This window comes from Anguilla anguilla, chromosome 6, assembly GCF_013347855.1.
Source record: "Anguilla anguilla isolate fAngAng1 chromosome 6, fAngAng1.pri, whole genome shotgun sequence".
Taxonomy (NCBI): domain Eukaryota; kingdom Metazoa; phylum Chordata; class Actinopteri; order Anguilliformes; family Anguillidae; genus Anguilla; species Anguilla anguilla.
The window spans coordinates 3,171,140-3,187,048 of record NC_049206.1 but is presented as its reverse complement, the minus strand read 5'-3'; the positions used below and the strand labels follow the sequence as shown (position 1 = coordinate 3,187,048).

The following is a 15,909-nucleotide window of genomic DNA, read 5'->3' as shown; positions in this document are numbered from 1 at the left end:
GCGGTAGTGTTCTCTATATATGGCAGCGGCCCCGTTCAGTTTTTGCCGAGTGGACGGAAAAATTAGTTCGAAACGGCGATCTATATATTTTGCTGACCCGATGACTGGAAAAAACATTACATTTTAATGCTTTTAAATGTTATCAGAAATAATACTTAATGCAAAATATGTAACGTCTGATAATTGTGACGTAGAATGTTGAATTTCACAACAATGGAGAGATGCTGTTGAATTGACAACCTGAGCCGAAATGTTTAAAATTCCTGTCCTCGTTCTTAAAACGGACTCCGAGATTACAGCTGTAGTACGAACACTGTACAAGACTATTTGTGGTTATATCCACATCAAATCAGTGCTTGCCCCCCCCCCCTCCCCACTTCTCTCGGTTTTGAAATAAACTCCCACACAGTAAAATGTCCAGTGTTAATTAAACTCGAAGAAAGTAGATATCTGGGAGCTGGGAGCACATGGACTCGGTAAGAGTTTATTTAACACTGAATATTTTACTATGCACTTGTGTTTATTCATACAGCTTATAATACGTCACAAGGTTGTGAATGTTTTACCTTGGTGGATTGCCCACTAAGTACCCCCCCCCCCCCCCCCCCCCCCACCCACACACACACACCCAAACCACACATTGTCATTTTTCTGACCCTTATTAATATACAAGTGGAATTTTGTCACTGTTTCAAAGCAATGCCAAAGGTTTATTCAAGCTGTCCTTTGACGGTGTGTTGAGAATTTAGTGGTGGTATTATCTGACATTTACAGTCCATTGAGTCAGTTTATTGATTTATGCTATTGAATAGATTTATGTTTACCTGAACGGTGTGGCCTTGGTCCTCTCACTCGTTCAGAAACAGGGCGTGCGCGTCTCCGCAATACGCACGTACAAGTGCATTCTGATGGATCAAGGCTGCATTTCCCTCCCGCGAACATCAATGCGGTGACGCCGTACTTGCGTGCACGGCACTGTGTCCCCTCTCCGATAGCTCTGCGTGCGCCTTTAAGAAGCTCGGACGGCGAGATTCCACCGCCGCCGCGCGCGGTCAGGTGTCTCGTGGCCGCATGCTGCCTTTCATCAGCGCGATGTGACGTCACGTCAGTAGCTGTCCTTTCGGCAGCGGTGCTGAAACAAGATGGCTGTGCGTCGGAGAGCGGAAAGCAGAGGCGATGCTGGAAAGTAGCCCGTGAGAGACGAAGGAGCCGGCAGAGTGACACAGGGGGGTAAGAGAGAAGACTCCTCTGCGACGTTCGCTCAGACCATAGACCAGTTTTTTTTTTAATTCCCCAGACTAACAGACTTTTGTTTTCAGCTAATTACAGAAGTGGTGGGGGGGACGGAATTGTACACACCCTCGGCAAATCACTGCATTTATTTCCCCCCGTCTGTGTACTCGGGGAGCCGGGAGAAGACAGCTGGTCGCGCTCACAGCCACGAGAGATGTCACTGCTGTGTGTCGGAGGTAAGTGGGGGCACGCAGAACGAAAAGGATGGAGGTTTGGGGATTGCCTGTCTTTTAAATTGAATCTGTCCCGTCTATACTATCTGTATCTATACTAATCTATTCTAAGAATACATTCTACTTTTGCTTTGTGTCTTTCTGTTAATTTACGATACTCCAAATATTAACATTGTTAATCCATTGCTAAATTTAAAGAATACATTTGATACCTGTCATATGCACTGTAAGCCATGACGATACATCGCAGTTTTAGCGACGTATGGAATAATTGATCACGTAGTACCTCCACTCCATGAAGTACTTGGACTATTAACAAGGTTAATTAGTTATATTATTACTTATTTAATGTAATGAACAGGTGTGCATGTGTGCTTGTGCATATGCATGCAATCGTCGTTGGAGTCTTCATTAAGTGCTAAAGAATTAGCAAATTGTTAACTGCATCTGAAGTACTTTTGTTACTGTTGTCGGGGAAACGCAGTCACGAACCAGAAGATGAGAGACTTTTACTAATTCGTTCATTCAAACATCGACGAGCTCCGTGGTCGTGATGTGGTCCGTTGGCTCAGGTTTTGCGCTTCAGTCGGAGAAATCCCGAGTAGCTCCGACTGCAGTCGCGCGGGGTAAGCCAGGCGCTCACAGGCGCGAGGGGAATCCTGTGGGTGTTGCACGAGAGATGTCGTGGTCTGAATACATATCATAATTCTGGATCGAACCGCGTGCCCCTTTAAATGTTTATCCTTCTTGGCGATTCCCGTACACATTGTTTTATTGTTTTAATTATTTTGCTGATATGGACATACGTTAGCTGGTAACAGGTAATACCGCTAAATCTAGGGTTGTGTGATTCTGATCGAAACAGTTTGTTGCATATTTACGCCGGATACGCAAGTGTTGATGTTCGTTTCTCTCTGATACAAGTTTGGTCTCATTGTCACGGTCGTCGTTCTGTTGAGGGTTGCTTTCGCGTCCAGACAGCTTTTTGGTGCGTATGCAACCCTTTCTGTGTGGTAACTGTGGTTTTGGCTTCAGAGACACGGGCTGTGGGGAATACCACGCACGTACACACACTGTGGACCGCGCGTGCGCGTGCGCGCGCACGCAAACACGCACACACACACACACACACACACAATTTCGCAGCACATTGAGCGGTTTAGAAAGAGAGGGAGTGAGGGATTTTGGAGTCTTAATTATAGAAGCGGAAAAACGTGAGAGCATTTTTAAAAAGCTTTCGCATCGACGTTGCAGCCAAGAATTTTAAAGTGCACGCGCTGAAACAAGAGCTAGAGCAGACAGGTGAGGAATATTAATTTATTGGGACAAGAGGGGGAAGCCCGTCTGGCTGAGTCTACTCGAGGAACGCCTTGGCAATTAGATATATTGCATCATGATTTATATGCAATATTCATGTGTGCGCGCGCATGTGCGTTTAGAGGGATAGAATGTCCATACCAATGAACATATTCAATTATAAAACGGAAAGTTTCGTTCCTGGAGGTCGACTGGTCGAGCAGCTTTCGAAGTCGTGCTAAAATCCACAGTAGTAACAGCTATGACGCGACAACACCTGTTCACCTTACTGTGTTATAATATCACTGCGCACCGTTAACAAGTGATTGGTCCACTGGAACTGCTGTGAACACTGGAACAATGTTCTTCGAACCCGGCGACGTTACGTAAGCTGCACTTGAGCAGATCAATTATAGAACGTTCCGTGTCCACATATATGCTGCCTTTGAGAAGCTTTATGTATTTGATGGCCTTAGTCACATCTCCCCTTCTGACGTCATAGTAGAGTTCCATCTTCCTTCCTGGAAATAATCAAAAGTCCCCCAACCCCCAGCACTCGCAAGATGACAGCCAATGAGAAAGCCCAATTCTTGTCCTCCACAGCTCATTGGGCCTTTTGAGTCTTATTATCTATTCACAGCAGGAAGGGGCGCGGGCCTTTCTGTGTGGAGTTTGCACGCACTTCCTGCGTCTACTCCGGTTTCCTCCCACACATTACATGTACATTACAGGCATCTTATCCAGAGCGACGTACAACAAAGTGCACAGCCGTAACCAGGGACAAGCGTGTTGAAAACCCTAGAGGGAAGTACAGTTCCAAGTGCAGGGAGCGACCGCACTTGGACCCTGCAGGTTAATCTGATTGACACAAAAGACACGCCCCCAAAGACGTGCAGGTCGGGGTAACCGGGGGTTACCGGTAATATAACAGGGCGTGTCTGTAAAGGACTGCGCGCCCGGTCAACCTACCCTGTATAAGTAAACGACTGATCAGAAGCGCTGCGTCGGCGAATATCGGTTGAATGTGACGGTTGAGAATCACATTTGCATTGCGTTCGGTTAGCAGATGGCCTTCTGTGCTGACTGAGCGAAACGAGGTACACAAATGCATTCAAATAGGCCATCAGAGCAGCAGTGCTACGGGAAAATATTATCAACACTTGTACTCTTGTGGGCAAGAAGAAGTCTGTGGAACAACTACTGCGTGAATACAGAGAAGACTACTTACAGCAGGTCAGGGCTGCCCAGCCCTGTTCCTGGAGATCTACCGTCCTGTAGGTTTTCACTCCAGCCCTAACAAAGCACACCTCATTCAGTAGCTAGAGCTGAGCTGCCCAGCCCTGTTCCTGGAGATCTACCATCCTGTAAGTTTTTAAAACCTACAGGACAATAGATCTCCAGGAACAGGGTTGGGCAGCCGTAGATGATGCCACAGGACCTTTGAGTGATGAGTGATGACTGGGTCCTCGTCGGCAGGTTGTCAGTCCGCACACTGGACGATTCGGTCTCTGGCTGTTTTCTGAGGGTTGTAAATCCCTTTGTGCAGTTGACGGCACCGCTGAGTCCTGATATTTAATGAACTGTCCCGTTTCATCCTTTGAGTAAACACCGTAAAGCATTTCTGGGGCAACCCCCGCGCCCATAAATGTCAACGGCAATATTTACAAGAAGCGGTACTTCAGAACGAGCGAGCGGGCGCTTTTAATGCCAGCGAATACGAAAATGAACATTTTTCTAACACAAAGAGCACAAATTAGCGGGAATAAGGGCGTGCGCGCGTCTCCGTTTAATTATCCTGAAATGAAACTAACGAGGCGCCCGTGGACCTGTGCATTTCTTCCGGCGAAGTTTTAAACTGCGCGTCTGCGCAGGTTTGTCAGCTACTGCACTGCGCAGCTGAGGCAGTCGGTGCAGGTCGCAGGCCGACCGCGGGAGACCGCACGCGTGCCCTGTCTGCTCTCCTGCCGTCGCTATGGCGACGGTGGCGGCACGCGGCCCAGAATGCCCGCGCGTCCGAAGTGGCGCTCTACAGCCAGCCTGACCTCGCAGGGACGCGCTGGTGGCCTGACCTCGCAGGGACGCGCTGGCGTTTTGGGGTGCAGAGGGGGAAGAGACCCCGGGGCTGTTTTAGCAAACTTTTCCACACCACCACCTGCCAGGCAGCGCGGCAGCCTCCTCCCGCGACAGAGCGCGAAACATTGACTGAAAGACGCTTTCGCAACGTTGAAATTTTAAAATCATTTTTTAAAATTCCTTTTTGGAAAACTGTAACCTGGAGTCGGACGCCGATGCGAGCGGAGCGGGCGTTCCGGTAGCGGACGCGCCCGTGGGAGTCGCCCGGCGCTGTCGTGGCGCAGCGTGATGAGCTTGCCGAGGTTGCGCGTTGTCGCCCCCTGGCTGAAACGAGCCGCGGTCGTGACGCTCGCTGCGGAGCGCCGCCCTGGTCCGCGGTCTCCGGAGAGCGGAGAGAGAGAGACGGTCGGTCGGTCGGTGACGCTGATTCGCTCCTGCTCGGGTTGGAGGGGACGCCGCCGTGCCTCACCTTGGCTGGCAGCCTGTTGGGTGAATGGGGCCCCGCTGTCTGATTTATTTACCCGCTGATTCACCATTCTCAGCTGCTATTTAGCATTCGCTTCCTGCCTCCAGCCATCCAATTTCTTTCCCATTGATTCCTTTGCGTGTGCCAATATATCACTACCGGGGTTTTTTCCTTTCTTTCTTTCTTTCTTTTTTCTTTTTTTCCCTCTCTTTGATGAGTTAAATACCACTTGAATCATTTATCATATTAAAAAAAAGCGTTTTTTTAATTTAAAGTGAATTTTAAAAGCTTGAGGGGGAAAAAAAGGACAAATGTACATGGGGGTTTGAGTGATCAGCTCTGAAAGAGCAGTGGTTGTCTCTATGGTAACCCTGTTTGTATTAAGAGGGCAGAATACCTTTGACTTCTGATGACACAGTGTTTAAGAGCAGGGAGAACAGTAGGGAGAGCAGTAGAGAGAGCAGTAGGGAGAGCAGTAGAGGAGAGCAGTAGAGGAGAGCAGTAGGGGAGAGAGCAGTAGGGAGAGCAGTAAGGGAGAACAGTAGAGAGAGCAGTAGGGAGAGCAGTAGGGAGAGCAGTAAGGGAGAACAGTAGAGAGAGCAGTAGGGAGAGCAGTAGGGAGAACAGTAGAGAGAGCAGTAGGGAGAACAGTAGGGGAGAGCAGTAGGGAGAACAGTAGAGAGAGCAGTAGGGAGAGCAGTAGAGGAGAGAGCAGTAGGGGAGAGCAGTAGAGGAGAGAGCAGTAGGAAGAGAGCAGTAGGGAGAGCAGTAAGGGAGAGCAGTAGAGGAGAGAGCAGTAGGGAGAGCAGTAGGAAGAGAGCAGTAGGGGAGAGCAGTAGAGGAGAGACCTCTACTGCAGACCTCACACTGCTAGCAGAGACAGACTGAAAGGCATAAAGGTGTCTGTAGCGATAATGATTACAGCACCGGTCTGAGGTCGCGGGTTCGATTCCCAGGTGGGGGCTCGGGTGTTGCACCTTTGAGCAAGGTAATTACCCTGAACTGCTCCAGAAGATGTCCAGCTATATGAGCAGAGGTTTTGTGTGGAATGATGTAGGCTGTGTATGTTTTATCTGGATAAGAGCATCAGATGAACACATAAAATGTCACACAAAAAAAGTTGTGTGACACCTGTAGTTGCGTTGAGGAGAGGCTGTGATTGGTTAAAGGGACCGGCCCATTCAGAGAGATTTGTTAGCTAAGGATGGGATGCGTATTGGATCTGCAAACATGTGCCTGAGAGCTTTAATGCGTGAGCAGTGAAATTTGGCTACAGAAGGAGGGGGGTGGTGCTTAAAAAAGGAACGGGGGTGTGTTTTTATTTAAAAAAGGTAGGGTGGGGGGGGGGGTGGTGTGATGTGGCAGATAGAGTGTTCGGTTCAAAGGTGCAGCTGTTAAAAGCAGCTCCATGTCTCCAGTGATGCCTGGCCTGCAGGCTTAATGTTTGAATCTTTTTTTTTGTTTTTATGTCTTTTTTTTGCAGACCCAGTGATTTTTAATGTGTAGATCTCTCTCTTTTAATAGAGCTGCAGCTGGGGAGACGAGCTGGAGAGGGAGGGAGGTCTGAATGCTAATGCCCACCCCACACACACACACACACACACACACACACACACACACACACACACACACACACACACGCACGCACGCATGTACACACACGCGCGCACACACGCACGCGCGCACGCGCACACACACACGCGCACACACACACGCGCACGCGCACACACACACACACGCACGCACACACACTCACACACACACACTCACACACACACACACACGCACACCCCACACACGCACACACACACACACGCACACACACACACACTCACACGCACACACACACACACACACTCACACACACACACACACACACACGCGCACACACGCATGCGAGGGGGGGGAGGTGTTGGCTTTGGCACGTTTGGGGTGTGTATATTAATTATGCATGAGCAGGGGTCCCACGTCAGAGGAGTGGAGAGGCTGTGCTGCAGTGGGAGACAGACCCCCCCCCCCCCTTCCCCCCCCCCACATCGGAAATCACCTGCTTTTTTCCCAGAAAAACCCACTGCAGCGTCCTGACTAAGCCTGCTCCCGTACAGGCCTGACATCACCGCTCTTTCCCACTCAAAATTCAAACTCAGGATGCTTTATTGGCATGAAATGCATCGGCAAATACTGCCTGAGCGTACAGAGATACAGTGATACAGAAACACGTTAGAAGACAAGCATAAACTGAGCAAAACTGTTGCTGTCTAACTGTGATAACAACCACAAAAAAACTATTGCTGTTAAAATAATAATAATAATAATAATAAGAAGAAGAAGAAGAAGAAGAATAATAATATTAAGAAGAATAATACTGTTAAAAAGCAAAATAAACTTAATAATAAAAAAAGATAAATATGGTGGTCACTCTCTCACTCTCTCTTTTATTTATTTATTTTTGTTTTGTGGGTAATTTTTATTTTTATCCTGTGGTTGTTTTTTTTTCTATTGATTTCTTCCCAATTCTATTTGTTTCTTCTCACTTTTATGCTTACCTTATGAAATATTTGGCCAACGAGAATTGTGTGATCTGACAATCTGACGAGCGAGCTGCGTCCGTCTCACGGGGAAGCCATGTTCTTCCCTCACCTCAGAGTTAAAGAAAATAAAATCGATGAGTCGCAGTTGAGGTGAGAGGCGTGTGAGGCGCTCGTTTCCGAGCGGCGGTCTCCGTGGAGTTCAGCTCCCCGCAGGGCCGCGCCGTCGCCTGGGGTCGCGCGCGTAGCCTACGCCCGGGCCAGGCAGCGTCCCCACGGTTACGCCGGAGAGGGGCCCCCAGGTGCCCTCACCTGCGGGCTGGCGTCGGTGTGACATCACGTTCAGGAGCGGGAATTTTCCTGGGAATTTTCCCTCGCTCCCGTTAGAATTCCCTCCCTCTCCCGCTCGCGTGGCGGGAATATTTCGAGTCTGTAATACAGCGCTCCTGCGGCGGGGTGTTTGCATGGTTTTGTTTTGTTTAAATGGTGAATGATCGCCGCCGCTCTCCTCTGGGGCGTCTGTGAGAAGAAGGAGAAACAGGAGACGGGAAAATGCTGTGTTTTCTGTTGACGCTTTATAAAAAAATTCCTTTTTATAGTGGCGACTGTGCTGTCCTTTTCCCCTGTCAGTCACACTCACTCTCTTTCTCTCTCTCTCCCCCTCTCTCTCTCTCTCTGTCTCTCTCCCCCCTCTCTCTCTCTCTCTCACTCTCCCCCCCCTCTCTCTCTCTCTCGCAGTGAAGAAAGCCAAGCTCGATGGACCACAGGGTGAGTGGTGCGTCGGCGCTGTCTGTGTTTACGCGCTTGTTTCTCCGCTGCGTTTACCTGCCGCGGACCGCGCTCACTGATCCACGCGCTGGCGTGTTCGCGTCAGAGGGCAGAATTTGGCTGAGCGGCTGCTGCTCGTCCGTTTTCCCCTCCCTGCTCAGCGTTTGATTTAACGGGGTGCTCGGTTACCCGGGGCAACCCGCAGAGCGTGTTTAGGCAGCGGCTGAGCACCCGAGTGTGCAGATGTACTTAAAGGGTTAAAAGGTGCTTTGTACAACACTGAAAAAACAACACACTTTGACAACTACAGTAAAAAGGAACCAACATTTTGCATTGCTCAGTAGGTGCAAGGGCATAGCCCACATGCACAGTGACATGTTCAGTGTTAAATCAGCTCTTGCATTTAGTTCATGTCGTCCCTATTGGACTCATATGTGCTCTATTTTGAGTTTAATTTATACTGGACATTTTAACATGTGGGACCTGAACCTGTGACCTCCTGGTTTAATAAATCCAGTTTCACACCATCCCGTGTCATAAATGGTCCTGAATCGTCTTTCTTCCTTTCTAACGCGGCAGAGAAGTTCAACACCTACGTGTCTCTGAAAGTTCAGAATGTCAAGAGCACCACCATCGCTGTCCGGGGCAACCAGCCCTCCTGGGAGCAGGACTTCATGTTGTGAGTCTTCCTCTTCCTCTTCCTCCTCCTCTTCCACCTCCTCTTCTCCCTTCTCCTTCTCCTCCTCTTCCTCGTCTTCTTCCTACTCTTCCTCTTCCACCTCCTCTTCCTCCTTTTCCTCTTCCTCTTCCACCTTTCCTTCCACTTCTTCCTTCTCCTCTTCCTCCTCCTCTGCCACTTCCTAATCCTCCTCCTCTTCCTCTTCTTCCTCCGCCTCCTTTTCCTTTTTCCTCACTCATGGACATAGAAGAGCAGCAAACCTGCTTTGTTTCAGCCACATCTGCATCTGCAGATATACTGTACATAACAGCATTGTTCCTTAGTTGTTGTGGTATCTAATGCACATTGCAACAACATTGCATTTTAGTACTTGTTGCGTAATCTAATGTATGTAGGAACAGCATTGTACCAGGGTAAATTGTGTGCATTATTTGCTCCATGGTAGATTGTGTGCATTATTTCGCAGTGTAACAGCATTGTCCCAGAGTAGATTATGTACATTAGTTTTTCCAGGGTAGTTTGTGTGCATTAGTTGCTCCAGGGTAGATTGAGTGCATTAGTAGTTTGAGGGTAGATTGTGTGCATTAGTAGTTTGAGGGTAGATTGTGTGCATTAGTAGTTTGAGGGTAGATTGTGTGCATTATTTGCTCCAGGGTAGATTGTGTGCGTTAGTAGTTTGAGGGTAGATTGTGTGCATTAATAGTTCCAGGGTAGATTGTGTGCGTTAGTAGTTTGAGGGTAGATTGTGTGCATTAGTAGTTCCAGGGTAGATTGTGTGCATTAGTAGTTCCAGGGTAGATTGTGTGCGTTAGCAGTTTGAGGGTAGATTGTGTGCATTAGTAGTTTGAGGGTAGATTGTGTGCATTATTTGCTCCATGGTAGATTGTGTGCGTTGGTAGTTTGAGGGTAGATTGTGTGCATTAGTAGTTTGAGGGTAGATTGTGTGCATTATTTGCTCCAGGGTAGATTGTGTGCATTAGCAGTTTGAGGGTAGATTGTGTGCATTAGTAGTTTGAGGGTAGATTGTGTGCATTATTTGCTCCAGGGTAGATTGTGTGCATTAGTAGTTCCAGGGTAGATTGTGTGCGTTGGTAGTTTGAGGGTAGATTGTGTGCGTTGTTTCGCAGTGTAGCAGCACGGCTCCTGGTCTCCACGGTTACGGCACTGCAGCAGAGTGGATGTTGTGTAATGGGAGGTGCGCTGAGAGAGCTCTGCATCGCGCTGCTCGTTACGCAACCCAGGACCTGCAGACCTGCAGACTGCTGTGGGGGGGGGGGGGGGGGGGGGGGGGGGGGGGGGGGGGGGGGTGATTTAAGGCCCGTGCGGCGTGACAGGACCCGTCCCGTCTGAGCGATAACGGGGGGGATATTTAAAAGGGCTGCCCCCCCCCTGCCCCCCCCCCCTCATTTCCCACCGAGAGGGGGGCGAGACCGCGCTTTGGGGACCAGATACCACCTCCCTCTCCGTTCCTGTCTTTCCAGGGTCTCCTCGTCTCCTTCCTTCTGTTCTGTCCCCGTTATAACTCAGTAGTAATTTCTGATGCGGAGGGGGGCGGGGGGGGGGGGGATGCAATGACCAGACGGCAGGGGTAAGGTGTTTTCTGTCGGCCGCTGTTCGAGCTGTGATGCACCCCCCCCCCACCCCCCTCCCCCCACGCTGAGGTAGCAGCTCGGCTGAGTTCGAGTAGCTGCCTGTGATTAGCGACGCTGAAGTGCTCGTGTCATTGATCCAGGCCCAGAGCTCCTGTCCCATCAGCCCCCTGGGCTGGGTTTTCACTTAGAGACGCGGTCCGGCGGGAACGTCCTCTCAGGCCGCGCGCTACACATGACTTCACCTGCCCCCCCCCCACCCCCCCCCCCCTTCCGCCAGCGGGTTCTCTGTGGTGGCTCTGTTTCTGTGAGCGCTCTGTTTCTGTAATGGCTCTGTATCTGTAATGGCTCTGTATCTGTAATGGCTCTGTTTCTGTAATGGCTCTGTTTCTGTGAGAGCTCTGTATCTGTAATGGCTCTGTTTCTGTAATGACTCTGTTTCTGATAGAGCTCTGTTTCTGTATTGGCTCTGTTTCAGAGATCTTTCCTCATTCCTCTTCTCTTTATCTCCCTCTTCCTTTCATTCCCCTCTCTTTATTTTTCATTCTCTCTCTTTATCCTTCCCTCTTACCCCCTCCCTCTCCCTGTCTTTCTCCCTCCCTCCCTCTCTCCCTTCCTCTAACCACACCTCTCCCTCTCTCCCTCCACCCCCCCCAGTGAGATCAGCAGGCTGGATTTGGGGCTGACGGTGGAGGTGTGGAATAAGGGGCTGATCTGGGACACCATGGTGGGGACGCTCTGGATCCCCCTGCGCAACATTCGGCAGTCCAACGAGGTACGGCCCCGCCCCGCCTTCGCCCCGCCCCAATTGCCCCCCGCCCTGCCCCGCCCCGCCCCGCCTCGCCTCCAGAACTGGCCCACGCTGTAAACACATCAATACTGTTGAAATCCTTAGAAATGTGCAATAAAATAATAATGGCAAAAAAACCCCAAAAAAAACATTTTTAATTGTAGCGAAACACAACGAAACGTAATGGCAGAAGAGCGAGCTGAGAAGGAGAATTATCAGAATGTGAGGTTGAGCTGTTGGCAGAGGTGCAGGCAGGAGCACAGCCATTCTTTGGTTGCATCAGCAGTGCTGTATTCAGCAAAGCTAAACATGTTTCTTGGCAAGCTGCGGCAGGACCGCTCTGGGTAAACAGTATGGACTTATGAGACGTTTATCCTCAGATGAATTCTGCCCGCCCCGTCCCTAAAAACATGCTCACAGATTATCGCTCCGTTTGCAAGGTCTTCCAACAGTGCAGGGGTCCTAATGTGAATAACTCACACATAGGTTTATATAGTCTTGTCTATCGTGAGTTCATATTTCACAACTGTTAAGCAATTTGCATATTATTTCTTCTCGGTGCACGTGCTATCACGTGCCGTTGATTTCAGAAACATCTCTTACTTTGTTGTACAGTGCAGCTTGCTCACATTTTGCTTCTCTTCTGTTGGTTTGACAGAATATTTTATGTGAATGTCAGCGTGCGTTTCAGAAGTTCTGTTATCATATTCTGGGGTGTTTTTTCTTCTTGGATATCAGTTGCTGTGAAGGTCTTTTGGCACCTTCAAGTGAAAATGGGTTTCGTGGAGTATTCTGCCCGCAGCGTGACTGACGAGCCAATCGCTGTACTGCAGAGGTGTGGTCTTGTGTGTCCCTCCACCAATAGGAAGGCCCGGGGGAGTGGCTGACCCTGGACTCCCAGGTCATCATGGCGGATAATGAGATCTGTGGCACCAAAGACCCCACTTTCCACCGGGTCCTGCTGGACACTCGCTTCGAACTGCCGCTGGGTGAGCTACTATTATTTTATTATTATTGTTTTACCAAGAAATGCATTTTGAGGGTATTTAATTGAAGTCATGTTGTAAAATTGTAGCTTGTGGAGGATAGCTGGTTGTGATTGGTGGAGATGGGGGGTGCAGGATTGGATAGCTGGTTGTGATTGGTGGAGGGTGCAGGATTGGATAGCTGGTTGTGACTGTTGGATTTGGGGGGTGGAGCCGTCCTTAAAAGGTTCTGTTTTCTGGGTTTTTCCGTCTCAGACATTCCAGAAGAGGAGGCTCGCTACTGGGCCAAAAAGCTGGAGCAGCTCAACGCCATGAGAGACCAGGATGTGAGAAGATTCACCTCCTCGCATTTACCCAGAAGCCCTTGTTTTCAAAAGCACAGTCTCACGAGTGCAGTGGTGTTTTTTGTGGGAGGATTTTAGATGTCCCCGTAGGGCGTCTGTTTTCAGCCGCTTCACGGCGTCTGGGGTTTCCGTCTTTGTCAGGGCCCAACCGACAGCCTGATCTGCCCCGTTAGGAATCAGACTGAGGAGAAGGTGTGCGTGTGAGGGCAGCGGCCGCTCGGGTGCGACGCGGCCGCCATTTTATTGACATTTTAGGAGCCGCAAGTACCCCTGCAAACGGCCCGTGACGAATGGCCGGGCTGTCTGTGAATTCTGCCCGGGATGATATCCTGGGTGGTGAGAAGCTGTAATAGGCCGGTGTGCTGATGGAGGAGGGGGGTGGGGGGGGGGGGGGAAGTGCAGGGATGGCGGTGGAGGGGGGGAGAGGGTGGGGGGGCTGGGGGGGGGGGGGGGGGGGGGGGGGTGGGGGGGGGGGGGGGGGGAGAGGGTGGGGGGCGGTCAGGGTCAGTCAATACCGCGGCTGAAATGGGATCGCCTCTGCTGCGTTGATGCGTTTGCCTTTCCGGATTGATCCGAGTGCTTTTCGCTTAAATTAGTTTTTTGTTTTTTTTCTTCCCTCTCTCCCCCTGTCCCAGTATGTGGAGGAGGGTGAGGGACCTCTGCCTGTGCCAGGGACTCAGTGCTGTGAGTATCTGCCCCCCCCCTGCGTACACACACACACATACTCACACACACACACACACGCTTAGACACACACACTACAATATACACACAGACACACACACACTTTAATATAAACCCACACACACACACACACACTTTAATATAAACCCACACACACACACACACTTTAATATAAACCCACACACACACACTCACACACACACACTCACACACACACACACACACACACACACACACACTCTGTTAGTTGCTCTCTGTTCGTTTCTCCTCTCCTCGCGGCGGCTGGAAGATCTGTGCATTCCCGGCTCTGATGTGCCCTCACAGTGTGTTTTTCTCCCTCTGATCTTTCACAGGTAATTGGAGTCTGTGGAGGGACCAGCAGAGTGAGTGTCCCAGTTCTGCTCTTTCATGTGCCTGTAGCTGCAGAGTGTGTCCCCCGCGCTACCTCCCACGCTGCCCCCCCCCCACGCTGCCCCCCCCCCCACGCTGCCCCCCCCCCCACGCTGCCCCCCCATTCTGACCCCCCCCCCACGCTGCCCCCCCCCCACGCTGCCCCCCCTACCCACGCTGCCCCCCCCATTCTGACCCCCCTGCGCTACCTCCCACACTGCCCCCCCCCCACGCTGCCCCCCCATTCTGACCCCCCCCCCACACTGCCCCCCCCCGCGCTACCTCCCACACTGCCCCCCCCCCCACGCTGCCCCCCCCTACCCACGCTGCCCCCCCCATTCTGACCCCCCCGCGCTACCTCCCACGCTGCCCCCCGCCCCCCCCCCCCCCGTGCTGCCCCCCCCGCCCCCCCCGGCTGGCCACTCGCGCTGGCACCCCCCCCGTGCTGCCCCCCCCCCCCCCCCCCCCCCTCCTAGGCTGGCCACTCGCGCTGGCACCCCCCATGCACTACCCACCCACCCATGCTGCCCCCCCCCCCCAGGCTTCCCACTCACGCTGCCCCCCTCCCCATGCTACCCCCCCTCCCCTACCCGTTGTGCTGCCCCCCCCACACTGCTGAAACATACTGTGCTGACACCACGCTCTCCTCCCCTACCCCCCGCCCCCCCCCCCCGGGACAGACGAGGACCCGGACAGTGCCGTGGACGACCGGGACAGCGACTACCGCAGCGAGACCAGCAACAGCATCCCGCCCCCCTACTACACCACCTCCCAGCCCAACGCCTCCGTGCACCAGTATCCCATGAGGCACCCGCACCGCGGGCCCTACGGCCGCTCCGCCAGCAGCTGCGACTACGACTACGACCACCAGAGGGCGATGAGGTAGGCGCTCCTCGAGCCCCGCCCCTGCCCCCCCCCGGCTGGACCCGCTGTGCGTCAGTGAGGGGCTTCTGTGTTCTGCTCTTTCTGCCTTTCAGCCAGAGGATATAGCACCACGTGTGTGTGTGTGTGTGTGTGTGTGTGTGTGCACGCGTGCATGTACGTATGCGTGTATGTGTGTGTGCGTGCATGCATGTGCGCGTGCGTGTGTGTGTGTGCATGCGTGCATGCGTCCATGCGTGTGTGTGTGTGTGTGTGTGCATGCGTGCGTGTAGGTATGCGTGTGTGTGCGTGCCTGCGTGCGTGCGTGCGTGTGTGTGTGTGTGTTCCTTTTTGTGTTCCTATGTAAACGCCTGACTCTTCCCCATCCTGCCTAGTCTTTGCAGATGTGCTCTCCCATGACCACTGAGTTAACTGCCAGTCCCTCCTCGGGCCGCTGGATCCTAACCCTAACCCTGACCCTCCTCGGCCCGCTGGACCCTAACCCTAACCCTGACCCTAACCCTCCTCGGACCGCTGGATCCTAACCCTAACCCTGACACATGCAGTGCCAGCCCGGAGTCAACACGCTTCCCTCTGTGCTTTTTACTCTCCGGCTGTTTACACACAGAACACAGACTCTCCCGGCTCCACCGAGGCAGCGGAGTTTAAACTCCGTAAAAGTCGCTCTTCAGAAACGAGTCGGTCGCTATGGGAGACGAGCCGTCCCATCCTTCCCGAAAACAGCGGCGCGGAGTCATTCTCAGAAGCTTTAACTGCCGTTCTTTTTTTATTTATTTATTTCTTTGCTGTTTCCCACGCTGACTTAAATTATACTGTTTTCCTTTTTCTTAATGCACTCTAGAAAATCCCCCCCCAGCGAAATGATAACATTCAGCGGTGGGACTGCCGAGCGCCGCTCTACAGCGATAGCCATCGATCGATTGATCGATCGATCGATTGATTCTGCGTCAGTGTGCAGCAGCTCCGGG

At 51.7% G+C, this 15,909-nt stretch overlaps 1 protein-coding gene across 1 annotated transcript in view; it reads left to right on the top strand.

Moving 5' to 3' along the window:
• LOC118229555 (protein unc-13 homolog A-like) overlaps window positions 1-15,909 on the top strand; it is a 63,478-nt gene that overhangs the window by 4,246 nt on the left and 43,323 nt on the right. Inside the window, exons 2-11 of the mRNA XM_035421599.1 lie at window positions 996-1,230; window positions 1,320-1,469; window positions 8,568-8,597; window positions 9,177-9,276; window positions 11,523-11,640; window positions 12,521-12,644; window positions 12,897-12,967; window positions 13,621-13,669; window positions 14,023-14,052; window positions 14,740-14,941. Coding sequence (XP_035277490.1) covers window positions 1,448-1,469; window positions 8,568-8,597; window positions 9,177-9,276; window positions 11,523-11,640; window positions 12,521-12,644; window positions 12,897-12,967; window positions 13,621-13,669; window positions 14,023-14,052; window positions 14,740-14,941 — 746 coding nt within the window. The 5' untranslated portion in view covers window positions 996-1,230; window positions 1,320-1,447. The remainder of the gene's footprint in view (window positions 1-995; window positions 1,231-1,319; window positions 1,470-8,567; window positions 8,598-9,176; window positions 9,277-11,522; window positions 11,641-12,520; window positions 12,645-12,896; window positions 12,968-13,620; window positions 13,670-14,022; window positions 14,053-14,739; window positions 14,942-15,909) is intronic.